Raw genomic sequence first — 1,158 nt, forward strand, 5'->3', positions numbered from 1 at the left:
AGCCCAACCCATTCTGTCTAACACCCCACTGCCACCAGCTCATTAACTGTAAGGACACAGCCCAGAAACAACCTCTGCACATCCCTGCACCTGCTGAGAGCTGCAGCCTCACCGTGGTTTGAACGGGTGCCCCAGGCTGGGCCGTGGGGCCACCCCCGTGCCCCCCACTAACCTCTCTGAGCCTGGCGCTGCCTCTCAGCCAGCACCTGGGACTGCCCCAGCTCCAGCTCCGCGTCCGCGTCCTCCTCGATGCCAGCAAAGGCCTCCTGGGGACAGTGACCAGGGGTGAGGGGACACGGGGCAGAGCTGGGGGCCAGGCTGCCCCCCCCTCCCCTCCCTGCCCCTCTGGGACTCACCTTCCCGAACCACAGGCTGGTCTGGCGTTCCTCCAGCACTGATTTCTCCTCCAGGGGCACCAGCAGGGGATTCTCCTCTTCCTCCCCTTCCTCCTCCTCTTTCTCCTCCTGTTCCTTCTGCTTAAACTTCACCCTGGGACACAGAGCAGCAGGACCAGTGTCCCTCCAGGGCAGGGCGGGGTGTGCTCGCTGCTGGAGCTGCTCCAGAGGAAGCTCCTGCCCCAGGGAGGCCTCTCCCAGCTCTCACCTCTTCACCCCCTGCTCTCTCCTCTCCCGCTCCAGCCGGCGCTGTCGCTCCTCGATCTCCACCAGCTCCTCGGGGTCCAGGTCGCTGGCCAGGGACACATCATCCTCCTCCTCCCCCTCGTGATCTGAGATGTAGATGTCATCGTCCCCAGGCCCCAGCTCCAGGAGGGCATCAGCTGATGCCATGTCCCCACGGGTCACCTCGTTCAGCAGCTGTGGGGCAAGATCAGCTGATGCCATGTCCCCACGGGTCACCTCGTTCGGCAGCTGCGGGGCAAGAGAGGAGTCACCAGCTGGAGTCTGGGGGCCCTGGGGGACCCGGTGGCCTCCCCCCACCCCACGCACTGGGATCCTCTGGATGGTCCTGAGGGAGAACATGCTGGTGTCACCATCGTCGGCGATGGAGACCCCTGGGAGATCCATCTTCAGCTCCACACGCTCCCGCTGCTTCCGCTGCTCCTTCAGGAGCTTCTTCTTCTTCCTGGGGAAGGGGGCCAAGGAAGGAGGCAGCGCTGACACCCCCCTGCCAGGGGTCCCCAGCAGCCGCCTCGCCTGC

At 65.4% G+C, this 1,158-nt stretch overlaps 1 protein-coding gene across 1 annotated transcript in view; it reads right to left on the bottom strand.

The window, feature by feature from the left end:
• Positions 1-1,158, bottom strand: part of FTSJ3 (FtsJ homolog 3 (E. coli)) — a gene marked incomplete at both ends in the record, with an annotated part of 6,333 nt that overhangs the window by 1,109 nt on the left and 4,066 nt on the right. Inside the window, 4 exons of the mRNA XM_008939299.1 lie at positions 173-266; positions 357-489; positions 604-815; positions 948-1,083. Coding sequence (XP_008937547.1) covers positions 173-266; positions 357-489; positions 604-815; positions 948-1,083 — 575 coding nt within the window. The remainder of the gene's footprint in view (positions 1-172; positions 267-356; positions 490-603; positions 816-947; positions 1,084-1,158) is intronic.

This window comes from Merops nubicus, unplaced genomic scaffold (assembly GCF_000691845.1).
Source record: "Merops nubicus isolate BGI_N331 unplaced genomic scaffold, ASM69184v1 scaffold25754, whole genome shotgun sequence".
NCBI classification, from domain to species: domain Eukaryota; kingdom Metazoa; phylum Chordata; class Aves; order Coraciiformes; family Meropidae; genus Merops; species Merops nubicus.